This window comes from Helicoverpa armigera, chromosome 18, assembly GCF_030705265.1.
Source record: "Helicoverpa armigera isolate CAAS_96S chromosome 18, ASM3070526v1, whole genome shotgun sequence".
Classification (NCBI taxonomy): Eukaryota; Metazoa; Arthropoda; class Insecta; order Lepidoptera; family Noctuidae; genus Helicoverpa; species Helicoverpa armigera.
Window position 1 is genome coordinate 8,420,615 of NC_087137.1, and position 27,797 is coordinate 8,448,411.

Consider the following 27,797-nt stretch of genomic DNA (forward strand, 5'->3'; position numbering starts at 1 on the left):
GTAAATTGGTTTTTAACCATTTATTTATTTTCAGTTGTTTTTGGTTCTGGCGTAGTTTCATACGTTACTGGATGCAACACAGTGTTTATCTGGTCAGTTTTCATTTTATTATCATTTTCTGTATCGATATTAACTTGTAGATATGTGTAGAAGCGCCTGAGTTCAAAACTGTCCACGGAATAAGATAGGGTTGTTAAGCCGTCCAATAAATATAAGGGCGACGGGGTTGTCATGAATTCGGACCTGTGGAACACAAAACACATACTTAGGAAAGCTTAATAAATTGCTTTTCTGCGGTTTCACAGTACTTTAACACTATCAGATTCTCTGAATAAAAATCCTGCAGGTACTATAATTATTTATACGTAATTTTAATAGAAGTAGCCATTTCAGCGTGAGAGTTACATACTTACCTACTCATAGTCATATAGGTACCTACATTAAATTATGTGGAATATTATTTACTTACTTGTGCCATAAAGCTAAACCTTTTCTTATAGTTTTATACTTCCCGACTACTGGATTACTGTTCTCTATGTAATAGTTCGTCATGTTTATTCTGAAATGGAATATTGTATGTTAATATTATATCTGCCGGCTGCTGAGCGATTCAAAAGGCTAATACTGCCTTTATAGATAAAATTAAGCCACTTTTTTTAGCAACGATGAAACGCTAGCTCTAATGGTACGTTTTGAAAGCAAGCTGTCGATAGCACGTGCAGTGATTGCACGAAATCGGTCGATACTACAGGCGATTGCGTGTGCTGCAACCGATTTATATGGGTGGGATATGTATGGGGTGTATGTGGCTGCCGTCAATGTCCGCGTAGCGCCCGTCCTACTAGTTGTAGCATCCAGACGTATTTCCGAACTTTGATAAGACTAGTTATTGATGGACTGCTATAACTGGCTGCATAAATATTCTGGCTGCCGCAGCCTGGCTGCCTAGTGCGCGGGGGGCCTTATGATCTCCTTTCTAGAGGTCAACTTCTACGGAACATTCAGAAGCGGTACCGCGATGTATCTCCAAGTGGAAAAAATGGTGACAATTTATGACACCTAAGAATGTTAAATAACACTAAAGTAGAATTAAAACCGATTACCTGTTATACAAGTCGTAATAATCTGCATCGTTTCCCCAGTACAGATTGGAAAATCCGTTGAATTTGGCAAACTGCTCCGGTGTCATAGCTATAGCTCCTCCGAGTAATGGAACATACGGTGCTCTGGAAAATGAAAATCTCAATAATGTACCTACAATATTAGCATTAGCAATACAACCATTATCTCTCACTATGTATTTCAATCATATCCTCTTAATACATTGTATCTCTAGCAAGCAAATCCATCCACAGCTACAATTAATTAGGTTTTTGAAATGCAGCGTTAGTGTTGCCAGATATTGTTGGTAGAAAAAGTATGGAGAGGGTAGGTTCGTCGACATAAATTGTCCTGAGTAGTAGACATAAGAAAAGTCTGGCTAATTAGATTAGTCCCTCGAGTAATAATTACTCGTTTTTTACTTTTGCCATAATTAACAAAACAGGAACGCTTAGAATTTGTGCTAGGGAGATTTCAAGTGTTCCACTGTAGGCCTTGGAAGGTTCCTTCGAGATAAAGAGCTTAAAAAGTAATTACATACTTCAAAGGTCTTTCAACAGACGTAGCGAGCTGCCTCGGGTACCAGCTACACCGGTACAAGTTCCTGGAGTCCATGGGCACGATGTGGGGCTCATGCAGTATGATGCAGCTGAAGCCATCCTTGCGGGACCGCGTGGCCTCCGCGAAGCCCACGTTTAGTAGTTTGCCACGGTTGTAAGGTTGGGTCTTGTTGCCTTGTGGAATTTTGTTTAATATGATAACGTATGATGACGTAATTTATAACGGTTCGATAATGAAATGAATAGTCAAGGGAAATAGGACAATATTTAGCATTTTCTGGGTATAAGTCACTTCAAAATTTTGACAAATTATCAACTTAAAAGGTACCTACCAAGTTTTAAGTCAAGATTGATAAATAAAAACTGTCATTACAACTACCAAGCTATTTTTTAACCTTTTGAACGCCAATGTCGGCTATAGCCGACATGAGCAAGCGTGCCCTGTGCGCCAACGACGGCTATACTCGACAAAAAACAGGTCGCAGAAAAATACAAAATAAACCTATTAAATCATTACTTTTATGTATTTTTTAGTAGATATTTTAATTAAGATTTTCGGGCTTGGCGTACAGGGCATAGGAATACCGATATGGCGTGGCGGTGAAAAGGTTAATAAATTTAGGATGGGTAAGGGATAACGAAGACACTCACTTTGTTCGACCACGAAGATTTGATAGTCCAACTGTTGTTTTATTAAAAACGGATGCATAATATTCAGGAACGTCGAGATGTAGTTTTTGCAGCCTCTGCATTTGAAATTAAAATATAGGTTACTCTTCTTACTCTATTTATTCTACCTGTCCTCGACGACGTCTAAATATCTAGCTACTATATAGGATAAAGGGACAAAACCTTTTCAGAGGGAGAACCTTTTGTTGGTTCGATATAGCCCATGTTAAAAAAGACCTATTAGGTATTTACCTACCCGCACACATTACCTACTTACAGAAATGTATTCAGAAAACATAACATTCAATACAACTTCTTTTAGAATTATGCCAAAATTAAAGGCACTTCTTTCATGAAGGTGAGGCAACTCTACTCAGAATTTATCCTCATACTCTTTATATTCATAGATATTAGATCTTTATTAAAGCAGATACCTGTAAGCTATAATAATGGCGACACTATGAAGAGGCTTGCAAGTCGTCGGACGGTAAATCCCGCCAGGTTTCACTTCGCTAGACTTAGTTTCAAAGTATTCCAAATTCTTCGCGATTATCGATCGATCTTCTAGTTCAGGACCTGAATGGAAGGAGATTTTGTAAACTCCCTTTTAGCTGTGAGAAACGCTGAACCAGCTGATTTGCGATCTAGGTAAATAGCCTGGATGCCCACATGACATAATTAGGTCCTATGATATAAGGAGCAGATTTGGTGAGTAGGTGCTTTTCGGTCAAAAAGATTTGGAGCGGTGCAGTTATAAAACATACGGCTCTTTACCTAGGCCAGAAGGCAGTTCGGGACAGTTCTCCATCTTCTTCTCAGTCGTGGATTTAATCTTTTCGAACATTAAGTAGTAAATATCGGTGACCACGTCTGCCTGAGTGTAGTTGCTTTGTTGCGTCGCCGTGGAAGCCCTGCCCTGGTCATCGCATTCCACTGATGAGGACCAGTAGCGAGGGTTGAGGGAGCGACGGACTGCCCTTATGCTGGAATTAATAGTTGGGCTAAGATGATAGAACATGATGACAGCTACTAGTGGAATTAGATCTTCTTAAATACTACGGGATCTTGAGCAGAACTTGGTAGCGGCTTCAGTACCTCTAGATTTTCAAAGAAGACGGCAAGTTCTGTCAAGAAGAACGGAATGGATGCCACTACGGAGAAACAGTTTGCATTTCGACTTTTGCCGACTGTGACGTAAGAGTGGGCTGTGATGAGGCGATCAGCACGATTACATAACATGTTACTATTGTTTTAGGAAAAAATTGTTCTGATATGTTATATTTACCTTGAACTTTTCGAATAAGCATTTCTATACGAGATAGGACGAGGCGGGCTGTGGATCCGTATAAATAAATAATTTGTGATATTCAGAAGTAGCGCAACAAACACGAAAATGGATAGCATCCTGACGGCAAAACTCGCCATAATTATATTAATTCGCATAAATGCATTTATTTTGTAAAATGGACAAAAATCCTCAAAAATAAAAAACGTATATCAAAAAAGCGTCTTCAAAAATGACATCGGGGCTGATGACAGAGTTTTTAGAATTTTTCAATTTTAGCTTAAAGAAATAGGTCAGGTTTGAAAAGTTTTGATACATCCTGGCCAAACATCGGGATTTTTTGATAAGATTTTATGAAACTTATGCGATGTGTCACAATTGCAATGTCATTTTGGGATCGTCGTGTATTTATGTTCGAGTAACATTTTTTGCAAAATTTCCATTGAAAGATGCCGAAATACTATAGGTTTAGAGCGACGACTCCGACTCGGAAACCAAAACGGAGCAAGGACAAAGAAAAGGAGAGAGAGCTAGAGAAGTGAGTCGTGATTATAAAAATAGTGAAAAAGATAACATGTTCAGAGAAGGCTCTTGAGTGCCTTATGTTAGGTTCTAAATGTTGCCCTTTTGTGGCCTACACAAATTACCTATAACCTGTAATTATCAATTTCCAATCATTTCTACTAATTGGCAATATCTACTTATTGCCAATCGATATCTTTAGGTACTTAATTACCTCTATTTACCTACTCTAGTATACCCTTGAAGAAATAAAAAAATCGTCGACTAAGTACCTATTTACTCAAACTATACTCATAAGATGCATACATACATAGCAGATACACTTGATGGGCTTATTAAAAAAAAAATGCAAACCATAACATTTTACTAAAATCTGAATTTAAATGTTATTTTCAGGAGTAAGTTTGAGGCTGAAAGAAGTTGGCTGGACTTGACACTAGCATGCACCCCGGCGCCATCTTGGTACTTGCGGCGTACGTCTTGGCGGGAAAGCCCTCCACTGATGGGGCTGCCGAGGCAACTGGCCGCCGGACTCCGAGCCTCGCTCCAGCTAAGCAATCGACCCATCTTCGTGTTTAAAATCCCGGCAGTTCGCTCCCAGGACGTCATGCGTCCATTCTAAATTCGAATGTTAAGTGTAAATTTTCCCGCGTTTATTTCCCACGTTTTTTTTACAAAACCGCGATTCGTTTTTTTCGTTATGGAAGTGCGAGTAGTGTGCTCCTAGTTTTTTTTTGTGTGACAGTAAACTTCCATGTCTTGTGATGGTTAATACATTGACAAAAAGCACTTTTACCTTTCATTTCTCGTAAATGTAGATTTCTTTTGAATTGGGATTGACGATAACAAACGTTCATTACTCGTAAATACTGGGTGGATCCTACGTTTTCAAAAATGCAAAATCGTTTGGCATTGCCACTACAAAAATAGGATGGTATAAATAAATCAAACAACAGTTAAATATAAAAACAAACCATATTTTATTTAAAACAATTTTGACAAAATGAAAACTAATATATCACTTTTCTTTAAGTAACTCATGTTCTAAGCTATAGATATCTAAAGATAGGATATAATTAGTATGAGCTTTGATGCTTAAGCGGTTTTTCACTAGAAAACTATTTTGCGAGTAAGAAAATTGTCTTATACGCGAGGACTAAGATTCTTAAGCGAATATGAATAGTTTTATATTATTATCTCGCTATATTATTGTGATGTGAATAGGCCCGGTATTTTCGCACATACCTTTAGTAAAAGTAGGTATAAAAATTCTACTTCTTATCGTATTAGCACAAGTTTTGACTTTTCAATTTTGCAAATTGAATAACTAAAGCAAATAAGAATGACTGGTACAATAAAAGTAAGAAATGTACTTGTAGAAAGATTAATTTTGAAATAGTAACAAAAAAATCGGAATATACTAAGGATGCCACTAAAAAGGATGTAAAAGCTAAACCTTTCCAAAGTTAAAAAAATAAAATTAAAAATATAAACTTTCGTTATTAAGTATGAGGATAACTGTCACTCGAACTAGGTTATAACATTTAGGCCTTATGAAAGATTATCCATCGCCCAGTGATTCTATAAAACAGATCTCTTCAAATCACAAAATAATAACAATAAGAAAATATAAAGCGAATTATGTATACAATTCCGTTAATCTGAGCAATGGTTACCTTTCAAATAGATGTATCACAATGTATCCCTTATAACTAAATAAGAAAAATAATGAAAATAAAAAAGACAATGTTCTTAAAGGGCTTGACTTACAATACGTTTTTCTTACATTTATTGATGAAGCTACACTCATCAATTTACTGCACATTGCAATAATTGATTCATCCTTTGTTATCGATTGAAAATTAAAGTTTGAAATTAGCTTCTTATTACTTACGTCAAACAATCTCTAATCGAAAAAGAACGGATGGATCAATTATTGCAATCCGCAGTTATACAGCCAATATAATTTTTCTCCTATATACAAAACTGTCATTGAAATAAGGATTTTTATAAAAGATTTGATGCTAAAGATAGTCGTTGTTTTTGGCATCATTATTTGTTGGTCAACTTGCCGCATCTGGTGTAAAGTCTCCATCAAAAGTAAATTACAGATTTTTTTGCACTGAGGTCTGACTTTTTTACAAATGGCACAAAATGTCACAAACTTTTGCTGTCGACTGTACCTACATTGGCACATTGTAGTCTACTCTATATTTGAATGGCAGTATCAAAGTGCATTCAAAAATAGAAAAAAATCTAAAACACAAAAAGAGAAAAAAAATAGCGGAGTTTAAAAGTCAAATAAACTATCTTACGTAGGTTACAATAGAGATAGGTAGTTGAAAAGAACATTTAACAGCAAGGATATTATTCCTAAATATAAGTTTCTCTACCTATCTAACTACAAAAGCTATTTACAATATTTATTTCGTAAGGTAAGTACATGATGATGACCCGTTTACACGACTTGCCAGCTTGCAAGAACGAGTATGAAAGCTCGTTTAGGCGCGACTCAGACGAGAAACTTTTTGTGCGATCAAGTCTGTGGCATACAAATTGTCTGACAGACAAAAATATACATAACGTCGTCTGCGCCGCACCTTATATACGACAGTAGAATTTGAATCTGTCAATTTTTACCAATCGAACATTAACCTTCCATTATTGTGATAAGGTTGAAAATCTATTGAAGAAGTTTGACAGATTGAACTAAGTAGATGCGCTGTCGTACATTGCTTACAAGGCGAGGCGTGTAAACGGATCATTTCTTTAGTATAAAACATTTATACACAATTGGAATATTATTAGCACTTCAGTGCGTATACTATGTAGACAAGTTTTATATTGATTGTACATACAAAATAGGTTTGAAAAAAATAAAAAACGGACTACTTATCAGTTAAATATTCATTTTCCTATATAATAATAAAATAAACTAGAAATTATAAGTGTGTAAAACCATAAATTATATGTTGATAATATACATGATTTGAAAATAAAACATAAAATTGCGAAAAATAAAGTAAAAAAAAACTGATGTTTGATTCTTAGGCCGCGAATTTTTCATACAAAATCTTAATTATTATTTTTGTAACCAATCTACATGCACTAAGGTATGCTGACAATATATTACTATGTATACTATTTAATAATATTCAGTATTAACTGTACTTTAATAATGAACGCTCTGAGCGTAATTTTATTCTAAGATTTGATTTTATGTACTATATTGTCATTCTGTACTTCATATAATAAAATGGCCGACTGTACATTATCTACAATATCAGTTAATTTACATTTTTGGTTAGTTCAGATTATTTTATTGACGATCAAAGTTTATTCAATTTTTGCAGCGTATAAAATCAATGACCATGTCATAAAAAATACAAAAAAATAAGGTAATTTTTAATTATTAAACAATTTGCTTTCCAAAAGAATTAATTTGTAAAGTAAAGATACACTATAAATAAGAACGGTATACTTTAGTAAGAAATACATACTTTCAAAGCATTTATAACTTATACACTAGATTACAGAAATAAATTAATAATATACAGACATAATGAAACATTTAACAAGTAGATAAAAGGCCTATTCTATAGTATGCACCTATGTATACTGCTGACAAATGCCTAGTGTTGCCATACACCAAAAATGGGTTCAGGGGCCGAGTCGAACTATGACGTACCTATTATAATCATGGAATGATTAGGCAATTTTGAAACAAGAGTCAATACCTATACAATAGTTTTACATTACACATAATAATTGTCGCACAATCACAATTGACTAATGACAGTTAACAGTCCATTCACTCATCAATAGTGCCAACCTTAGAAAACGTACCTAGTGGTTTTTTGCACAGGCAACACTATAGTTGTCATTGAATGCGAAAGAGATCAACAACACTGGGTAACGATCGTAGTAGTTTGAGAGTCACTGCACTGAGCGGTTGTTACCTATCGTCGCCAAACAGGAGCTTGGCGAAATATGTCCATCAGCTACGCTCGTCTATATTGGCTAGGATGTGCGTGTATAAGTGGTATTGCATCACCTGCACTACTTCGTACTCGAGCGTCGAGAGTCCGTCTTTGTGGAATGTTTTGCTCGTTTGTGATAGTAGCTGGTACCTGGAAAAACGAAATGGAATGTTATTGGAGTAATAAATAAAAAATGACAAGGTCAACTATTGAATTGAACTGTTTATTGTTTTGTTGACAAGTCGTAATAGTCTTGAAGTGACTCAGCGATTTGTGGAATTAAAATAAAATAAAAAAGTATGTTGTTAACAAACATGGTCTCAATCTGCAATGATTTAGCTCTTAAAGTATAATTGGCTTCTGCCCGCGACTTCGCCTGCGCCGTGTGTTGAAAAAAGTATCCTATGTCCATTCTAGTGCCACCAAAAATATGTTTACAAAGTTTCATCATGGACGGTTAAGTAGTTTTTGCATGAAAGGGTAGCAAACAAATGGATTTTCGCATTTATAATTTTAGTAGGATGGTAAGTAGCAACTATCATTGATTGTTTGAAAGCTTACCTCTTAGGATTTGGCGGTGATTTCTTATGCTGCAGCATGGCGTAACGCGCTATGGACATCTTATACCTGGCTATGTGATAATTCATTTTGTGTAATCTGAAATAGAACAGAAATAATTTATAAGATATATGTATCATATCAATAACAATAAATAGGATTAGACGCAAAAGTAAGTTCGAAATAAGTGTCAATTCACTTGTCTTTGTATGACTTAGCTGCTATTGAGCGCTCCCGAACTTACGCTTACAAACAGTGTGCCCATACACACACAAGTAAAACTCTTCGGCTTTCGTGAGATAAAACGTCTACATATACCATAAAAGAAGCTTACCTATAATACATATCATCGTCTTCTCCACCCCATCCCCAGTACTTGTTGGAGAAGCCGTTGACCTTGTTAAATTGTTCCAAGGTCATGGCTGACACTCCACCAAATATGGCCTCGTATGGTAACCTGGAACAGTTGAAGAATGCATTGAGAGTGTTGTAGACAATAATCAGTTTTGTATGATATGGGTGTAAATTATGAACAGGGATATTGATGATAATTAAGCCATGTGGTCTCATTATCAGAAACTCGGTCTATATGGCTTTGTAATCTGTCTGTTTTTATTTTTTTTACCATGAAAAAGCTATTAAAATTGGATTTCACCAAGTTAAACACTCGTAACTAAATTCAGATTACCTACGACCATGTGGTCCATACTTACACAACTCCACCACCCAGTGACCCTCAAAAATAGTCTGCGTAGCGACAATTCAAGCCGCCCTCAAGTTTGGCAATAACTAATAACATCTATACTAATATTATAAAGCTGAGTTTGTTTGTTTGAACGCGCTAATCTCAGGAACTACTGGTCCGATTTGAAAATTTCTTTCAGTGTTAGATAGCCCATTTATCGAGGAAGGCTACTTTATATCCCGGTACGGGAAGTAGTTCCCACGAGATGCGGGTGAAACCGCTGGCAGAAGCTAGTCTAATATAAAATGAAATGGGTGTTAAATACTTACTTGAAATTAAGCGTATCTATAGAAGCAGACATGTGCCTCGGCTGTCTGGTGCAAGAGTACAGGTTCCTGGTGTCCAGCGGCAGCAGGTCGATGTCGTGGAAGATGAAGCACTGGAACCCGCCCGGTTCCAGCTTCTGGCTCTCCACGAAGCCCACGTTCATTAGTTTGGCGCGGTTGAATGCTTTGCTGCCTGGAAGTATTGCATTTTTTGAGAAATTAAAATTATGAATTGTTTCATTTATACTACTGTAATTAGTGTAAAAAATAATTGTACATTGTAAATAAAGTATTACATAATTTTAAATAAGTTTTTTATTGGTAGTTTTAGGTATGTTACCAGCCTACGTAATTTGCTATCTGTGCTTGAGTTACATAGATTCAAGACAACAGATGGTAAAAAACAAAAAGTATCGGAAAAATGTTGGTCCTGATTGATTGATGAGCTGTTTTATCGAAATTCAAATTAATTGATTGGTGTGAATGTTTATAGATATAGGTAGTATCGGAAATGGAAATTAACTTTAAATCACAATGGCTTGGTTTATTAATAAATGCTTACCTGCTTGCTCAACGATAAATATTCCGTATTCAATTTGTTGCTTCATCAAAAATGGATGCATGTGGTTTAGGAACACTGCTAAATGTTGCTGACGATCTCTGAAATGAATTAAATTACATCTCATTAATAGTATATTTCCCTGAATATAGTACGAAGGTAGTTTTTTCAAATGTTGGCCTTCATAAAAGTAGTCAATAAAAGACTTGACTGAAAATACCAACATATTCAAAGGTTTTCACTCTTATTACGGCACTCAATTATTTCTATTAATATTAAAACGACTATAATAGATGTATAGGGGAGATAAATACTTATAGGTAAACTAGGTGCGTAATGTCCCTACTTTCTTTATGACTCAAGAAATTCGTTAACATTTATTTAACAAAATCTGTCAAATACCTGTATGGCACAATAATAGCAACTTTATGCTTGGCAGTGCAGTTGGGTGGCGTGTACCGACCTCCCCACTGCACCTCGGGGTACCTCTTCTCTACCACATCTAGCTCCAAATCATTCTTGTCTGCTGGTATGGGACCTGAGAAACATTACATAAATACAATGCATGTTTAAAGAATACAGGAGTCTAAGAGAAATACTTAAAAGTTCCCTAGTGCCGCTTTTCTCTTTCCGACTAACATAGGCTGTATTATATCCCGGTACGGGCAGTATTTCCCACAGGACGAGAGTACAACCGCGGGAAATCCGCTAGTAAATTAGGGCTTCTTCCAATAGAAATATTATTTTTTCTTCAGCACAGTTAGCTATACATTTCATGCTGTTTACACTAAACTACTTACTTTCTCTTTAGGAGCAATATTCTTGGAATGACAAACTTACCTAAATCAGTCCTCGTTTCACAAACCGGCAGATTGACAGACGTATCATTCCTGTTCAGTTCATTCGTTCCATTCTTCATTCCCTCCACAATCTTTGTGATGAGCACAGAGGTCGGTGTTGCCTCATTTATTGCAAACAAATCTTGCGTGATATTGACTGGCTTGGAAATCGTCATGTTGGCTGTGAGAGGGGGTCGAATGACGTTATTTGGTGACACGTGGTTGGTAACACTGACGTTCTGGGCTTCGGTAAACTGTTCGTAATTCGCAGTGTTTGTTAGGGGAATTGATTTGGGGATGCTTGCTGGTGGTCGTTCGCCGTTTCTGGAAAATATATGAAAAAGATTTAATACATCATTAGATTTAGTTCAATAGCATCAACGAGTCTCAGTTCAACAGTTCTTAAAAGTATGTAAGCTTGATAAGCAGCCATGTTTTTGGTGGGTAAATCTTCCTCTGTGTCAGACTCTTAAGCTTTGGTTTCCTAGGAAAGCGGTGCCGTCATATAGCGACCGTAATACAGCGGTGAAAGACATCACCAGAACGTTGTCTATGTAAACAAAATGGGGCGGTTTCCTAGAGAGCGGTAACTGACGCCGTAACTTCAAAAAGCGGTGCCGCCATTTGCATGACGGCCGTCTTGACGGTGTCAGATAGTTTGCTGAACGTTTTATTGAAAGCGGTGAAGCTTTTTTAATACGTATTTGTGTTTTTTTTTTCGAAACAACGTCAAAAATTTGTTACAACTCTTGGAGCAGCGAGGACGACGAAATTTTAATAGATTTCGTTCGAAACCACGAAGGCAATATCCAACATAAAAAGTAAAGATTATAGAAAAGTCAACTAAAACAGAATTGGTGTTGTGAAATTTGAGAAATATTAAATAAAACAGGTTAGTAAATATGATACAACTAACAAAAAGTTCATGACGGTGTGTTAAAACGGCCGTGGAACTTTCCACATGTAATCACCGTAAAGACGACCGTCTATTTACGTCCGTAATAAGACGGCCGCTATATGACGGCACCGCTTTCCTAGGAAACCCAAGCTTTACTGACTAAAACATTCCACGTTCTTTCAGGAGCAATTTGTCTACTAGGGTCGCGGTAACTTTTTCGAACTATCCTACAGCCCTGAATGGAGGTCTTACCTGAGTGTCGGTTGCGTGGCGTTGTACAGTGGGGTGTACAGGTAAGTGCGGAGGGGGGACGCGTCGAGGATGGAGCCGAACAGGTACTCCACGGCCGCCAGGGCCAGCACGAGCAGCAGCAGCAGGCGTAGGGCGCGCGCCGCCCGCCCGCCGCCCGCGCTCGCGCCGCCGCCCATCAACGCATGCGATTCGCACGCGTATACGCCGACCCCTGGGGATTACGTCACTTTAGAATGTTTGCCTATATATTTATCATATAAAATAGTGATACACAGCTGCATCTGGTTAGACTGGAAGCCGATCAAAAATTATGTAGTTGGGAAAAGACTCGCAACACTATTTTTTGTAGGTCATGTTATATATAAAGGTTATTTCTCGCGGTTTCTGATTAAAATATAGCTAGTTAATCAGGGAAAATGAAGCATAAACCGTGAAATTAACCGTGGAAAAAAGTATTTGAGTTACACATTCAGTCCATTTCAATATGAAGATACAAAAAAAATTGGAATGAAAGTAGGTACATAGGAGAAGATCAGGAAGGTACTTAGATGAAACATATTTTGATACTTAAGTATTATACCTCACTTCAAATAAATAAAATGTTACACATAGTTAACACTTGAAAACACACACTTATATAATCGAAGGCCTTGTAACTACTCGAATGAGCAATGCCGATAGGCACCTACCCTCAGAGCATTCTACTGAAAACTAATCTCAGGGTCACTTACAGAAACATATTGTGTAATAGATAACCATTTGTGTAACCAATTAGGCAGAGATATTCCCCATATTTGGGCTGTGTCAAGTAAAACTTAAGGATATGACTGAAAGTACCTAACATAATGTATGTAGACGCCTTTGGATACATAGTCCGATTTACCATTGAACTAGGCACACATATCATTCTTTTTGCGGCGAAGCCCACAGCCAAGCATATTTCTTTGTAACTTGACTCTCCCTTTTACATTTATGTTTTTGGTGAGATTTTGTATTTATCATTTCATTCAAAAGATACTTCTTCACTTTAAAGTTAACCACGACTCATAAAGGCTCGAGCAGACCGGATGCGTATGCGTAACCACGCGCGTAGTCACGCGCGTAGTTACGGCGTAACCATGAGTTGTAATGTATGGAAATGTATGAGACAGGCCACACCGCTTGCGTAACGTAGACACGCGCGTCGTTACGCAAGCGGTGTCTATCATTTCCATACATTACAACTCATGGTTACGGTAACTACGCGTGACTACGCGCGCATACGCATCCGGTCTGCTCGAGCCTTAAAGGAAGCAAAGAAAACCAGAACAATTTTCAATGAAATCCATTGATGACTACAACCTCCTTTGCCGATAACCTTATCACAACCAACGTATGTCTCAGTACAGACGCACACAAAATCCTTACACACAGGTTACACAGCTAATTTACTCGCTGACTGTACATGACAGGTGACGTCACTCACAACGGGTGACGTAACACAATTTTAGCACACGTGCGAGATTCCCGGAAAAAAGGTTCCCGAGGCGATTTTTTCGCAATCCGGCTTTGCCCCTGCAAATCTGATACGCTTAGAATCGGCCCACTAACTCGTGAAAATGTCTATTTAAGGAATGATAGCTGAAAGGTTCTGAAGGGGTTTTTTTTTTGTTATTGATGAATTATTGGCGTTATTGATCTTATTCTTGTATATTGGGAGGCTATAAGATGACATATCGTAGTCAGCCTAGTAAAACATCGTTGTTGTGTATTCCGTAATCAGCGGTAGTTACATATTTTGAAATAAGAACGTTAAAACAAAAGAATGAGTTAACTAGCTACAAAAATAATTAAAAAAAATATTTGTATGAGGCTTGAACGATTAAAAAATATTTACAGAATAAATTGCACAAAACTCGTTCTATTAGTTGTAAAGTAATCAATATTGAGAAACAATACAGCTCGGCTCAGTATCTATCTTACCATAATAATAACCAATTTAATTACTGTTCCTATCACCGTGAGCGTACGATAACATATATAATCCTAAATTACTTCCCACTATTGCCGTAAGCTATAAATCAATTGCTTTATACGAGGAAAAATCTTATTTTCTCGTAAACGCCTACACTTTGTCAAACAGTAGGATTTCCACCGGGATTCTACTACAATTTTTGGACCGAAGAAAAAATATGTACAACAATATAGTTTTATTCGTTCTAGTGGCGTAGTTTCCAAAAAATAACTTGCGAATTCTGAAACCAAAATAATATTAAAAATTCTTTAAAATATTTTTAAACTAAAGTTCCAGCACCATCGAGGTTTTTTATGAGACAGCAAGATTTACCAACGAGATGAGTTACTCCTATATTTAAAATTTGTTATCCTCTTGGGACTTGTACTTTAAATACGACTCAAAATAAACTGTCTCCTAGATAAACACTATTATAAAATGTAAGTAAACAAACTGTACATACAACAAAATAATTAAAACGACTTGTTCAGCTCTCCGGGGGAACATTTTACAATTTTTTTGCATTTCCCAACGGCCCGCGGACGAATCCGATTTGGCAGGAGTGTAGCCAGCGAAATAAAAATTCGAGAACCTAACGTTGCTGGCCAAAAACAAATTTCCAAATTATGTTTCGCATTTATTTCTCGTTCATTATTGAGAAATACAATATTCGAGATGATAAATGGAATAGTAGTGAAAGTAATATTTTTTTAATGGAAAATAATTAAAAAATGGATAGATACGTATTAATTTCAGGTATATAACCCAATCATTATCTACTCCTTGTAATCACTCCTATTCACTCCTAAATCATCAATCACGCCACAAAAGAAACCACACATCTGTATATTTCAGTAAACATCACCAAAGAAAAAGAAGAGTTTGCCAATTAACTCATCATCCATCACCACAGTAACATATCAATCCACATTTTATGCTACTTTCCCTTTTTCTAAAGACATTCAAGTAACGCAGTAAACCAACCTGTGAGAGAGTGATTTGCAAGGAAGGTGCCCGGTGGAAGTGTCCCATTATCTTCACTGCACACTGGTATGACGCGGATGCTCCATTACACTCATATTATCTGTAACAAGGAGAATAGCAGATATTAATATGACTCTTTACAACGGTAATAACAATTTTAGTAGATATTTTTTTGTTAAACTTTCGTATAGTTATCGGCACGAATCTTGAGCTCTGACCTTCACCTGTGCAGAAGTAATTTATTGGGTCCCTTTTGTGGTATGAAGTGGGGCGCGGGGGCGGGCTAAAGCGGTGGTTGGCCCGCAGTGCATCGCGTCATAGCCGTCACTCGGGATTGGTTCTTTGCTGATAAATCACCTCTGTGCAGATGTAGGTCAGAGCTCAAGATTCGTGCCGATAACTATAACGTAAATACGTAAGGTAGCCAGTAAAAAAAATATCTTTCTCAAAGAAGGTAAACTTAGTGTAAGACAGACAACTGCACATTGGCACGAATATTCGATGGATGCGGTGGGCATTGGTGGGCAGTGAATGCATGCGGGCTAACCATGACCGGGGTGCTTGGCGCTCATTGGTAGAGACTTACGTTCAGCAGTGTTCGGCAATTGGCCGATTTGATGAGTCGAAGCACCATACCATCATGCTTTTAACCACGAATTAAAAATATCTACTTGTATGCCGTGCAGATTAAAAAGTTACGCTACTGTGGATTAAATAGGTACACTACAAAGTTGAGTCCTTCCCCAAACGAGCTCTTATGCTGAGAGCACTTGCCTGTTCAAAAAGCGGATTCCGTTTTATGAAACTCACCTGTCAGGCAAAATCCCAGGTATTTTCTATCCCATGAAAATTTCCCTTTAATGAGTGGGATACGTTTAAAAATACTTTAAAATAGCGTCGACAATTTTATGCGTAGTCGTTATAAAACAAAGAATATGCAAAAAATGTTGATGGCATAAATGCCATTGAGAACCTTTCCACATGATAAAATTAAAGAAATGAATGATAAAAATTTTATAACACAACACAACAGGTAATCCAAAAAGTATATAGAACAATGAGTTAAAAACAATAATTACGTACGTAGGTATTCCAACCAGCGTCATTATTTCTGATGGAAAAAAATGGCGGTCCTTACGTGCGTTTTCAGATAATGACGCAATTTGCTGCATCGAGATAAACAGACATTGATATTCTGTTGATGTGAAGTGTTGATGATTTCGTACTTGTAAAAAGCGGGAGTTGTTGGCTTGATATAAAATATGTAGATTACAGAGAAAACGAGGTGTTGAGCAATCATATTATTAGCGATTCATTTTATGAAACATTTTCCTGAATATTATAATCAAAAGGGACTTTCAGTGAATTATCAGTCCACCTGTCTATATTAAGTAGCAACAATACAACAAAACAATGAACAGCGATACAAACAACCTGTACAAAATAAACTAGAAACCAAAATGACACAAAAAAATATCTAGCCACCTTTGTGCGCCAAACCATTGTGATATGTTCGTGTCCCAAAAAACGTGTTTGAAAAGCAAAAAACAAAACAAAAAAACGAAAACAAACAATTGATACTCGTCGGAAAATCTGAGGGCGCCGGGAAAATATTACTGAGTCCCTAAAGGGCCTGAAATTCTCACGGGAAAGGGTTTAGCGTCATTCCGTGGAAAAAGGGTTATATTTTAGGATAAGTGTGTATTTATCATTTAGGAAATGTTGCTGTGTAGGTAAAAAATGGGTTGAAACTACTTTTGTTTATTTATTCATTTTATTTAAACCTTTTTTAGCAGGCAACTACGGCCCATAGATATCTTATTTATGGTTATGAAAATTCATTGTTTTAGGACAAGATTTTAAAATTATATCTAGCATCAGCCTGTGGTTTTACCCGAGTGTCGAGAATACTTCTTCTCGCACCCGGATAAAGAGTATATATATACCAATGTGGGGATCAGGGTTCGTGGAATACTTGCGTAATTAAATAATAACCGTTGAATTTCAATCTAAACTATTTATTACTATTTTTTTACTTAAAATCGTTAGGTACATCGTCTATCTGTTAACTCTTCCATCTTTAAAAAAAAATTCTCAAACCAATCTCTCACTCTCATTCATTCATTCCCTCTTACTCCCACTCATTCGTTTAGAAACGTCCATCATCTTACACACATCTCAATCGTTCAGAAACATTCAATCCCACATTCGGTCATCCTGACGGAGTGTCTGTCCTCAGACACTTCACCAAATAAACATCATTGAGTTAACATCGTAAGGCTTAAATTAAACAAAAAATCTTTTTAAAACTAAACAAAGGATCTTCTTAGAATTTAACAAAATATCTTAGGTATTAAACATGACTAACAACTTTTTTGACAAACAGTTAAACTTATTTTTAAACAATACTTAAACTAAATAAAATCAACTGGCATACATCTCTTCCTTCATAGTATACTTTTTCTACATCGTAACGGTCTTTCATTTTAACTTTCCTAAATTTGTAGGGACCTCGGACCTTTGGCTTCAATTTTCTATGATAAACACATTTTCTCACAGATCTATCCCTTTTCCGAACAAGTACTAAGGGAGTAGCATATTCAGAGTGACTTACCCGAACGATGCCTTTATCTAACCATTCTTTAACTTGTGTTTCTACCTCTTGTTGTTTTTTCAATGAAATCCTTCGGGGACGTTGTGCTACAGGGACATCATCCTTGACAATAATCTTCATTTGTATGGGAGATTCTTTACCTTGCTGAGGTTTGTAACTTTTAACTAACTGTTGAACTTTGTTTCGCACCTTGTTATCTTTAATATGATCTGTGAAAGGAAAATCAGAGCACACATAAGCCTCACTCAACATGCAGCTCAACCACTCGTCATCTTTACTACCAAACCACACAGAATTACCACTCATACACATTGTCACTCTTTGTAAAAAATCATTGCCTAATATGATACAAAAAGGCATTTCACGTTTCGAGATAACATAAAACTTAACGTTTTCGTATTTCTTATTGTCTATAACAATGTCCACTGTGCACGAACCACTCGTTTTTATCACTGATAAACCTAAACCACTGACCGAAACACTATCACCGTTAACACTCATTCCTAGTTGACGACGACACTCATCCGTAATAAGATTGATATCGCTGCCCGAATCCACCAGCGCATCTGTTGTTTTACCGCATATTTCCACTGTTTTCAGCGGTTTCTGGCGCGATTTCGATGTAAACAGTGCTATGTTGTTGTTATTATTGACATCTTGATTTTGATCGATAACGTCACTTGATGAGCTGTCACTGTCATACGTTGCGTTTCGTTCATCATGAATCGTGGCGCACTTCATACCCGTGTTGACAACATGAACATCGTGCACGACGTCGTCGATCTCATCGCGATCGCTCTCGTTCTCAATCTCACTCGTGAAGTAGGTCTGCTTCGGCGGAAGTCGCGTAGCTGCGTCCGGTGTCGGGCGACTCCGTGGATATTCGTGCCGTTCAGTTGTTCGGGTTGTTCGTTCACCGCCGCCGCCATCTTTTCTTGATTGCATGAATGTTTTTGAAGGCGTTGCATGCTTCTTATTCGGACATTCTACCGAAATATGCCCAAAATCGTTACAATGGAAACATTTCTTGCCTTTACTGCTATTCGGGCACTGGTCTGACATGTGGCTTCGATCGCCGCAGCTGTAACATCTTGGTTGAAATGGCTTATGATAATCATTGTGACTCACCGCTTGAGGCTTACTGCGCACACTCAATGTTCTCGCCTTCATTTTTTCTTTCACCATCTCATAAATTTTAAACTTTTCTTTTAGATCTGGATATGTCGTAACACCGTAAAGCATGATTTTGTTACTCTCTAAGTCAGGTATCCCGTCTACAATGTAGCGGATGGCGATATAGTCCGGCATTTTACCACGTTTTCCTAATTCCTTCATTGTATATAGGTACTCTAATAGGGACTCACTGGGTTTTTTTCTACGCGCACTCATTAATTCATGCACTGTTTTTTGATCCAACGTGTCAGGAAATTCCTTTGAGATAGCCGTTTTCAACTCGTCCCATGTCTTGAAGGTTTTTTCGGCTCGGAACCAGAGCGCGGCTGTACCAGTAAGCGAGCGCCTGGCGACGATGAGCTGTTGTATTGGTGACCACTGGAATATGTCTTTATTATCCTCGATATCTTGAATCCATTTCGAGACGGGGTACGTCTTGTCCTGCCCGCTGAACGATGGAACGGCGTCCTTGGTGTACCAGAGCTGCTCGTGGTCTGGTGAACCACCCGCATCAGTATCCTTCGACATCCTCTTGAAATCGTCGTAGTCGTAGCGTCGTAGTTTTCGTTAGTCGTCGTCGTCGTCGTAGTAATTTTCGAAGGAAACCGGTGCGGCGTGCAGAGGCGTAATGGCGTTCCACGTGGCGTCTTTGTTCGTCGGTACGAATCCTATCCACAGCACTGATCCCGGACGAGCCCCCAAAACTGTGGGGATCAGGGTTCGTGGAATACTTGCGTAATTAAATAATAACCGTTGAATTTCAATCTAAACTATTTATTACTATTTTTTTACTTAAAATCGTTAGGTACATCGTCTATCTGTTAACTCTTCCATCTTTAAAAAAAAATTCTCAAACCAATCTCTCACTCTCATTCATTCATTCCCTCTTACTCCCACTCATTCGTTTAGAAACGTCCATCATCTTACACACATCTCAATCGTTCAGAAACATTCAATCCCCATGTACTCTGATATATATTTTTTTCAAATACTTATCCACCTGAAATCAGCAAATTTTCACAGTTATAAAAGAATACATTTTTAAAGTGGAAATATGCAGTTAATTTTCGTAAATCACCAAACTTTCACAGTTACAAGAGAACATTTAAATAAAATATAATATGCAGTTTATTCCCGTCAAAAATAATTAAAATAAACAAACGCTTGATGTTAACCAGTCAAGTGTCTGTGGTCAGTAAACTCGCGGTGCGGTTAAAACGCAAATATAACGTATTTTAATCTTCTTTGCTCACTCGTGTGAAACAGGATTACCCTTTCGAGTGTATTTTATGGAGATAAAAGTTAAATTATGAAAATACGCTTAAATATTTCGCATTGTTCTCGCGGTTTGCGGTCAAAAATGTTTTTGGAATGACTGTAGTTTTATTTAATGAGTTTTTGAGGATAAATTAAGAGGTTCGTGTCAATAATATCATTGTAAATGCCAGCTAACCACATTTCGAGCTCTAGTCTGATGGAAAAAAACAATTTAAAGTATTTGAATTTTATTTAATACATAAGGTACATACCGCTCATTCAAAAAAATACATATATTAATTTTTCCCTTTATTCTTCAATCACACTCAAAATGTTATTTTTACTTCAAATAGGCCTTTAAAAGCTCATTCGAAACATCACTCTGCACAGTTTCAAGTCACTCAGAACGGAGAAGAATAGCCAAGAAATTACACAACTTAATACACAGATGTTAACCTAAAATGTGCCAAAAATATTTTCACACTAATTCTCTCACGACCCCAAAAATACGAGTATGCTAAATCAAATATCAGCAATTTGCGGCCCAAAGCTCACATAAATAACCCCAGGGGATAAACCTGGGAAAGACAGGTGATAAGTCATGAGGCATGGTGTGTGACGTCACAAAAAACCAGCCATGTGCGAGTCGGACTCGCGCACGAAGGGTTCCGTACCAGAGCAAAAAATAGCAAAAAAATTCACGTTTCAAATAAATATTTTATCCCTGTATGGGAGCCCCCCAAAATATTTATTTTATTCTAGTTTTTAGTATTTGTTGTTATAGCGGCAACAGAAATACATCATCTGTGAAAATTTCAACTCTATACCTATCACGGTTCATGAGATACAGCCTGGTGACAGACGGACGGACGGACGGACGGACAGAGGAGCGAAAACCATAGCCGTTTTACCCTTTGGGTACGGAACCCTAAAAAGGGTACGAAAGGTTGCATGAAGTATTATTGATACTTATTTAATATAAAGTTGATAGAGGTCGCTAAATCGACAAAGAGGTTTATTTAGGAAGATTTATGAGTGCCGCCATGTTGGTTTAGTGTGGCAAATGCTTGTGATAGATGGGAAACGATTTTTAGGTTAAATGGAAGTATTTTTTTGGTGGGTTTTTCTAGAGTTGTGAGAACTAAACGCCTATTGTCAAAGAAGAGGTGTACTAACACTAAAAAATGACATTATTTTGTATTTATATCTTAGTACGAAGCAATGAACCACGTGCAATACAAAAAAATACATTATCTGATCCAGTCAGCACAGTTATTGATCTCTGAGTGCAGACTTAGCAGAGAAGGCAGTCAGTTGATCCAGTAAACTAAAAAATAAAACAAAAACAAAAGAAGGCTAAGCTGTTACAGATCATCTTGATTTCCAAGCAATCTGAAGTCTATTCTGTCTACGATTTAAGAATTATTTTCCAATAACACACAATATTTTTAGTTGATTGAGACCTGTAATTTGAAAGTACCTAGTAATTAGAAGCTTTACTATATTCAATTACTGTCTGTAGTCCAGACAAATGTAATAAGTGCGCACCGACTTTCGACCTCTAATCGTAGCTGTGTGCTACGCCGTAGCGCAAAGAGCTACGAACAAATGCTACGCCAAGCTACGACGATCACGTGGTGAGAAAGTTATTTATATCATGCGCAGCTTACGTGTACTTTGAAAACCCAATGCATTATTATATTTAAAGATTATCTTTCTAGATTAAAGTTGGTTACGTTAGTAAATATATTTAAATAAATGATTCACAAATATACAGAAATTCACAATCAAATAATATCTCTAATTTAATAACCTCGTTCAACCCTCATATTTTCCTATAAAATACATGATTAGGAAAAGGACTTGCTCTCCGATAACGCTTACTTTATCGAGACCGGCTTCTATTAGATTTATTCAAGGGATTAATTAAATTATCACCGGAGCCTGCGCGGTTAAAAGTCAACGTCTATCGGGAAAATGTAATTTTATGGAGGATAACTTATTATGGGAGTTTTACTATTTTTTTTTTTGTTATTACTGGATATTTAAAATGGATGTATTCTCTGTAATTTGATATTCTTCTATCTGTACCACCTAGAACTAGCCATATTAATTGCCACTTTGTGAGAATAATTTGTGACCAATTAACAAAATAAAGAGCCCATCAGCAATTTTCAAAATGATTTTGCGTATTTTTAACAGTTAAGTTAGCTTTTATGCCTCACGATTACGTAATCATTAGCGCATAATAGACCTACGATTATGACCTATCAACCAATCTAGTCCCGTCATCATTCATAAGTGCTTTTAAAGGCCTAAATGAATTGACTTTGACTTCTATTTTAAGGTATTTTATTTTCAATGTAAAAATAAACTAACGCCCAAAACAATAGACTTACGATTACCACCTTTTACCGTACATACATTTTGAGGTATTTTAAGGTCTAAAACTAAAAATAAACCAAAGCCCAAAATACAAGGCTTTGTGGGGTAACAACTTGACACGGCTAGGCCTCGTAAATAAGTGTAACGAAACGGCTTCAGCGTGTTTCAGGCAAAGAGCCATTCGGCCATTGTTCTCTTTTATAGCTGCGTTTAAAGGAACGTATAGTAACAGTACTTTCTTATACTTTGATATAATAGTTGCTTGGTTAGTTTTGTTATGGTTTCATGTTATATAGAAGTCAGGTAAATGTAAGTTCGAAATGTGATTTTGTTTAAAGAAAATGAGATTTAAAAATAAATAGTGCACTCTATTCCTAACAATATACCTAACATTTCCAAAATACATTAACAAAGTAATTTGACGCAAAACCTACCTGATTCATCTTCATTTGCAGCGCTTTTACACATTAGCGGATTATTTTGGGTTTTTTATGCGTGTCACATTCCGAGCGAAAAAAAACCGCCTATATATTAATAGGTTAGGAATATTCCTTAGTATGAAAGCACTATTACAAATAGTGATATTTAATCATCTCCAGTATGGTTATCGGCACGGATAATGAGCTCTCGGCGGAAGTGTGGGGATCGCTTTGCGCGCTGTACACTTACGGTAATAAACCAATAAATCACTTCTGCGCAGGTGAAGGTCAGGGCTCAATATCCTTGCCGATGATACTACGATAAACAAAAGAAACTTCTTCAATACCACAGACCTCATGCAGATAATAGTAGAAAATACAATGTAAACACAGACTTGATAACCTCCACAATCCTAGCTCCGACCGGGTCCGTATAATTCCAACATGAATATAAAAAGGTGGGCCCCGGTTTACCCGGTGGTACCCGGTTTATCCGGGTACACTGAATTATATTCAATAAGACGTTATTACACTAAATGGTAATAAAACTGAGTCAATCGCTCTTTGTGGGAGTTTACAATAGGATTCGGAAGGCCAATTTTATTTTTTAACTTATGTAATTTTGATTATTGGGTTCAAAGTGAAAAAGGTAGAATTAACTTTCTTATCAAACTTCGAAATTTTAACAGTTTCACATTTACTACAAAAAAGAGAGATGTATCAATGATCTATTCAAAGCTGTAGCAATCATAAAAAATCATCATTACTTCGAAGCTAACGTTAATGTTGAAAGCAAGTAGCTTTCCACAAGGTACCGAAATACAAAACCTTGAAGAAAACTAAACAGCAACAAAAAATAAACAATAGAAACCCGAATTCACCTAACAAATAACTATAATTCACGTCCAAAGAATTTATGTAGGAAAAGTATCGAATTGTACCTATATGTAGGACCCCTATCACACCTTCGTACTTCCTCTCTGATTAATGTTCTATACCGTGGATAATGCACATGGAGAACAAAATGTCTAGCGGAGATGTCATGACGCAAAATCTCCTAAGAAAGTAGCGCACCAAAACGCGTGTTCGGGGGACGAGGAACTTTACTAGCTTTGGACTCATACGCCTTCTTTGGAACCAGCCCAATTTTTTACACACGTTTGAAGGAACCCAAACGTCGCGTTAGTTGCTAGTATAGTTATCGGCACGGATTTTGAGCTCTGACCTACATCTGCGCAGAAGTGATTTATTAGCAAAGAACCAATCCCGAGTGACGGCTATGACGCGATGCACTGCGATGGGCCAATCGCCGCTTTAGCCCGCCCCCGCGCCTCACTTCATACCACAAAAGGGACCCAATAAATTACTTCTGCGCAGGTGAAGGTCAGAGCTCAAGATTCGTGCCGATAACTATAACGTTTGGGTCACGTCTACAGAACGTTACTTGACCTACAAGAAGGCGTCTGACGTACCTGTCTAGCACCTCCGTTCATTTTTCCTTCATCCGTGATCCTGCCATTCGCACTCGCTTTAACGATTCATTACATGACGGGTGTTGCTGAAAAATCGACCAAATGTACTGGACGGTAATCGATTAATTGCCTCGCGATGTCTCGATTGTTATGTTATGTGTGTTTTAATGGCTTTTTGGTTGTTTTAGACAGAATTGTTTTTGATGTGGTGGGAATATAAATTCAAGAGCAGAATTTCATTAATTAAGATTTTACGATACGATAAATGAAAGTGTTAATACGAAGGGGTATTGCGTTGCCCGGGAAACTGGGTTGTATACATCGGAAAGGTAGTAGCTCTCAGCAGCAATCACCAACATAGTTGGGAAATGGCTAAGCTAAGAAAGTGTTACATACTTCAAAAATATAAGAATTCGATTAGTTATCTCATGCCTTATAGAGGTAGAAGCAAGTTCTCTAGAAACTTAGATTATCTATTTATATCTTTAATCTAAGTCTAAATATAATGTCATTAAGCTAATGTAAATGCTCTTAACACCCGATATATTGAACACAATTGCCTATATATCTTAACACCTGATCGTACCGCCCACATAGACAAGAGCCAGTACTATATTTGGCAAAGACTTAAAATATTAGGGACCGCAACGGTGGGCGGAGAGCGAACATTGCGTGGGCAGTTAGAATTGCTAAATAAATTACTTACATATCTAAATATATTCAGTTAAAAAGGTAAGAAGATATGCAGAAAACTAGGAATTGCATTTTAACTAATGTAAACAAAATGTTCTGTACTTATTTGAATATCTTCCGCAAGGAAAGTAAGAAATGTTAATTTTATTTCAGAAATTAGAATAGTGGAGATATTTTGGCTTGGGAATTTATAAATGCTGGTATTTATTAAATACTATGTATATTGTGCCCCAGAGTGGCGTTTTATTTTACATGTATAACTATGTACGTATTACATAGGTACCTACCCATTCATAGTCTATTGTAAGTTGTAACAGAGTTTTAGTCCACGGAACTAACTAAATTGCGTTTGTTGCAACATGCAAAAAAACTAGTGTCTGTGAAAATAAAAATATTTTTGTGATCAACATAAAACTGTTTACTTTGTACAAAAATAAGCTGTTTTCATAACTCTATCACTCATAATAACAACCGAAGAAGCTTAGCCCAAAACAATACGGTTAACAAAACAAATAGTTACCAAACCATTACAGTTTCCCATACACTTGAAACAGCTTACATTGTTTACCAAAAACATCAAATTTCCGGTTACATCCCTCTATTGGGCTATCAGACACACACAGCCATAAGATTATAGGATACGATAGGGATGGTAAACCCATGGCTAAAATTATTTTGGCACAGTTGAGTTACATTAGTTTGATAAATATGTCTAAGTAAAAAATCTACATAAATTACAAATTCATCTTTTTTTTTCTTTGTTGTAAAAATGTCTGAAGCTCTTGAAAAATCTTGACAGCAGTAGGCATGACAACGGGGTAAAAATTGTGATTCTAATTATAGTTCAAATTTCAGATTGGCAAAAAATATTTTACACGTATTTTTTATTTTTACAAAAAAAATAATGTTTAAGATACGCAACAAAGATTGAGGGTGGGATCTCGTGACGTCATGTCTATGTACTTTTTTAAATGTCAATGTATCGATCACTATAAGCAAAGGTTCGCCACCCCTGTTACAGGATATAACAAGGCTTATTCATACCGGGCACATGAAACCACAAGCGGGCTCACAAAACTCTATCCCGAACTCCGAAGCAGCTCAGAAATATATCCATGAAAACTATGCATAGTATACCTACCTAAAGGTGAACACTGCATACTAAAAAGTCGGCCGATAGTTAATGTAGGCACACTTTTTCATACACGGTCGGGTAGCCCCATGGTAATTTATTAATTAACTTGTGTTATGGGTGCTAACACAAATGATAAACTACATATAGTTAAATATTATAACACTCAGATCACGGCCAACAAGTATACTCATCACAAAAATGTCGACAGAACACTTACAAAAAATGTTAAAACGATGGTTGGCATTTGTTTTTTTAAAGAAAATCTTGATTGCAATCAATGTCTTCAGTCGATCTGATACCGACAAAGTACCCGATCTTTGTAATATGCGTGCTTAACCATTAATTTTCATACTGATGTATGACCCCAAACAAACTATCGGCCGACTAAAAGTTTGCAGTGTGCTCCAAATATTGGCGAATTTTAATCCTTCCTGCTCAATATTTTTTTTCAAACATTTTTTTAACACTTTCGGGTTTCCAGTCTGCTAATGAAATTCCTTTCGCGTCAACGGCTCGGAATATTACATTGTTACGTTAATTTAATTTTTGGGGAACTGGTTTATCCTTTTCTGTGGTTTTCAATTAAAATGATGTAATGAGAATGGATGGAGATTCGAAATTTCGAAGGATGGTGTAATTGTTGTTAGAAAATGGCAAATAAATAACTTTATGGGGTTTTACTGTTGCAAATTGTATGTTGATCAAGTGGATTTATTTAATTTAAAGATTTTACTTTGAGTTCAGAAATTAGCTGTTACAACAAACAAAGACTATAAAACCACATACTTTGTGTGTGTTTATATGTATAATACTTCCCGTACCCGGTTAATATACAGCCTATGTGACTCTGAAATAGAGTATCTTCAGAAAAGTGAAACAAATTTGAACATTTCGGATCTTTAGGGGTATCCATAAACTTACTTATAATATTAGCATTAAAGTATACATTTGTCAGAGGTCTGTCCTTGACTTAAAACAAACACTTTCTTTTCTTTACTCCTTGAAATAAACCATTTAAATAATAATTACATTGACCTAGAGTCAATACTGTTGTTACACATCGCATCGTAGAAACGCGATAATTCCGTGTTGACTCAGAAAATTGTATGTTTGTTAGTATTTCCGTTAAGATATTTATTCTATTTGTACATTTCAATATTCTTTGTTTGCCTGTACTACAGAAAAGCATGTTTAGCTAATAAGAATAATTACTATGTAAGCACAAAAATATTTTAGCTTTAGATAATGTTATTTTAACTTGAAGACTCTTAATGAAATCTTCTTCTTGATGTCTTGATGAATCTTGATGAAGTCTTATAGTTTTCGAACAGGTTATTGAATTGCTGAAATATTTCCCAAGTAATAGAAAAGAAACATATTTTTAATGTCCTAAACGATTGACGCATTCTAATCAGTCTGCTTGAAAACCGAGTCATTT

General features: G+C 36.6%; 3 protein-coding genes across 3 annotated transcripts in view; 1 reads left to right on the forward strand and 2 right to left on the reverse strand.

Annotated features, from left to right (window-relative positions):
* Positions 1-11: 11 nt before the first annotated feature.
* Positions 12-3,878, reverse strand: LOC110377712 (beta-1,4-galactosyltransferase 1). The gene is made up of 8 exons (XM_049850756.2): positions 3,616-3,878; positions 3,105-3,313; positions 2,765-2,906; positions 2,313-2,407; positions 1,643-1,835; positions 1,104-1,226; positions 470-559; positions 12-243 (listed from the first exon to the last, which is right to left on the reverse strand). The coding sequence occupies exons 1-8, from the start codon at positions 3,771-3,773 to the stop codon at positions 21-23; spliced, it is 1,233 nt and encodes a 410-aa protein (XP_049706713.2). The 5' UTR covers positions 3,774-3,878; the 3' UTR covers positions 12-20.
* Positions 3,879-3,973: 95 nt separating this feature from the next.
* LOC110377717 (uncharacterized) lies at positions 3,974-4,926 on the forward strand. Its single transcript, XM_021336708.3, has 2 exons — positions 3,974-4,153; positions 4,534-4,926. The coding sequence occupies exons 1-2, from the start codon at positions 4,065-4,067 to the stop codon at positions 4,757-4,759; spliced, it is 315 nt and encodes a 104-aa protein (XP_021192383.1). The 5' UTR covers positions 3,974-4,064; the 3' UTR covers positions 4,760-4,926.
* A 2,661-nt stretch (positions 4,927-7,587) lies between these two features.
* The window catches only part of LOC110377716 (beta-1,4-N-acetylgalactosaminyltransferase bre-4), a 184,244-nt gene continuing 164,034 nt past the window's right edge, over positions 7,588-27,797 (reverse strand). Inside the window, exons 2-10 of the mRNA XM_064039201.1 lie at positions 15,212-15,311; positions 12,235-12,445; positions 11,086-11,408; positions 10,648-10,783; positions 10,249-10,346; positions 9,690-9,879; positions 9,010-9,132; positions 8,679-8,774; positions 7,588-8,267 (exon numbers count right to left, since the gene is read on the reverse strand). Coding sequence (XP_063895271.1) covers positions 8,135-8,267; positions 8,679-8,774; positions 9,010-9,132; positions 9,690-9,879; positions 10,249-10,346; positions 10,648-10,783; positions 11,086-11,408; positions 12,235-12,410 — 1,275 coding nt within the window. The 5' untranslated portion in view covers positions 12,411-12,445; positions 15,212-15,311 and the 3' untranslated portion in view covers positions 7,588-8,134. The remainder of the gene's footprint in view (positions 8,268-8,678; positions 8,775-9,009; positions 9,133-9,689; positions 9,880-10,248; positions 10,347-10,647; positions 10,784-11,085; positions 11,409-12,234; positions 12,446-15,211; positions 15,312-27,797) is intronic.